This window comes from Otolemur garnettii, unplaced genomic scaffold, assembly GCF_000181295.1.
Source record: "Otolemur garnettii isolate 467f Iridium unplaced genomic scaffold, OtoGar3 scaffold00190, whole genome shotgun sequence".
NCBI lineage: Eukaryota > Metazoa > Chordata > Mammalia > Primates > Galagidae > Otolemur > Otolemur garnettii.
In genome coordinates, this window is record NW_003852585.1 from 1,910,964 (window position 1) to 1,912,264 (window position 1,301).

At 45.0% G+C, this 1,301-nt stretch overlaps 1 protein-coding gene across 1 annotated transcript in view; it reads right to left on the reverse strand.

Moving 5' to 3' along the window:
• Positions 1–2: 2 nt before the first annotated feature.
• HMGB3 (high mobility group box 3) overlaps positions 3–1,301 on the reverse strand; it is a gene marked incomplete at its 3' end in the record, with an annotated part of 2,730 nt that continues 1,431 nt past the window's right edge. Inside the window, exons 3-5 of the mRNA XM_012812116.2 lie at positions 1,160–1,301; positions 551–725; positions 3–113 (exon numbers count right to left, since the gene is read on the reverse strand). Coding sequence (XP_012667570.2) covers positions 3–113; positions 551–725; positions 1,160–1,301 — 428 coding nt within the window. The remainder of the gene's footprint in view (positions 114–550; positions 726–1,159) is intronic.

A 1,301-nucleotide genomic window follows, 5' to 3' on the forward strand; every position in this document is an offset into this window, starting at 1 on the left:
TCCTCCTCCTCCTCTTCATCTTCTTCATCTTCCTCTTCCACCTTTTTCCTGGCAACTTTAGTGGGACCCTTTGCACCATCAAACTTTCCTTTAGACTTATAGTCAGCGACATCCTGGAAGGAACAGGGATACATTCCAAATGAGTAGACAAGCCCTCCAGCAGCTGCCTCAGCAAAAGGCAAAAACACGCAGTCCTCACCTCAGATGAGCAAGCAGGGATGGAAAAGAGTAAGACCGGGCTGCTGTTACATTATTTGAAGTATGTTTCCACATACAAATTTGGTGCTTGGCCATTCAAACTTAAAAAGTCATGTTCATAGCACTATAAAATCTAGTTATCTACTTTAAGCCTGCCTGAAGTTGTCCCCAAGACAAACACCAGGCAGAAGTATGAACACCAGCACACAGGAGGTGGGCCCTTGCGTGTGCTATGCTTATGCTAAGCACTCAACCCAGCAAAGAAACTGCATAGCCCACAACCCACCAATACCAGGGCCACTGACTAGTAGTCAGTCTAGGTTATTAAGCTGGCCCATAGCTGCCTACTTACCTTCTCATACTTCTCCTTCAGCTTGGCTGCCTTAGTGATGTAAGGCTGCTTTTCACTGTCACTTAAGTTATTCCACATCTCACCCAGCTTTTTTGCCACATCTCCAACAGAGATACCAGGATTTGTAGACTTGATCTTGGGGCGGAATTCTGAACAGAAAAGGAAAAATCCAGACCTTGGGGGAGAGAATTATGTAAATTAGATAAGAAACTACAAACACATGAGGTGAAGTTGAAATCCCAAGCTCCTCACCCACATACTTCCTACCACTACGACTTCTCCCTAAAGTGTACTGCATACAATGCTACAAACTTGTAGCTCTTGAAATATATGGCCCTTTCTCAGTCTTTAAGTTACTGGGAAAGACGTTAAAGAACATACTTAAGGACCCTAATGCCTAGAAATGGGGTGCTTCCCTCCCAGTGGAAAAGGCCATCAGGCAACCACTGTGCACCTGTACACAGCCCTCAGATGCCTCAGCCTTAAGCACAGACAATGCTGGCATTGCATCACAAACCTCAAAGCACAGAAGTCTTGGAGAGGTACCTCAACATCTTCCAGGTAAAAGAAAAGCTCTTAACTGTTATCTTGAATCCTACAGTCACTTACGGTGGCCTCTTGGGGGCATTAGGGTCCTTCTTCTTCTTTCCTCCTTTAGCCGGTCCATAATCCTTCATTTCCCGATCATAGCGGACTTTATCAGCCTTTGCCATTTCATCAAATTTAGACTTCTCTTTCCCAGACATTGCCT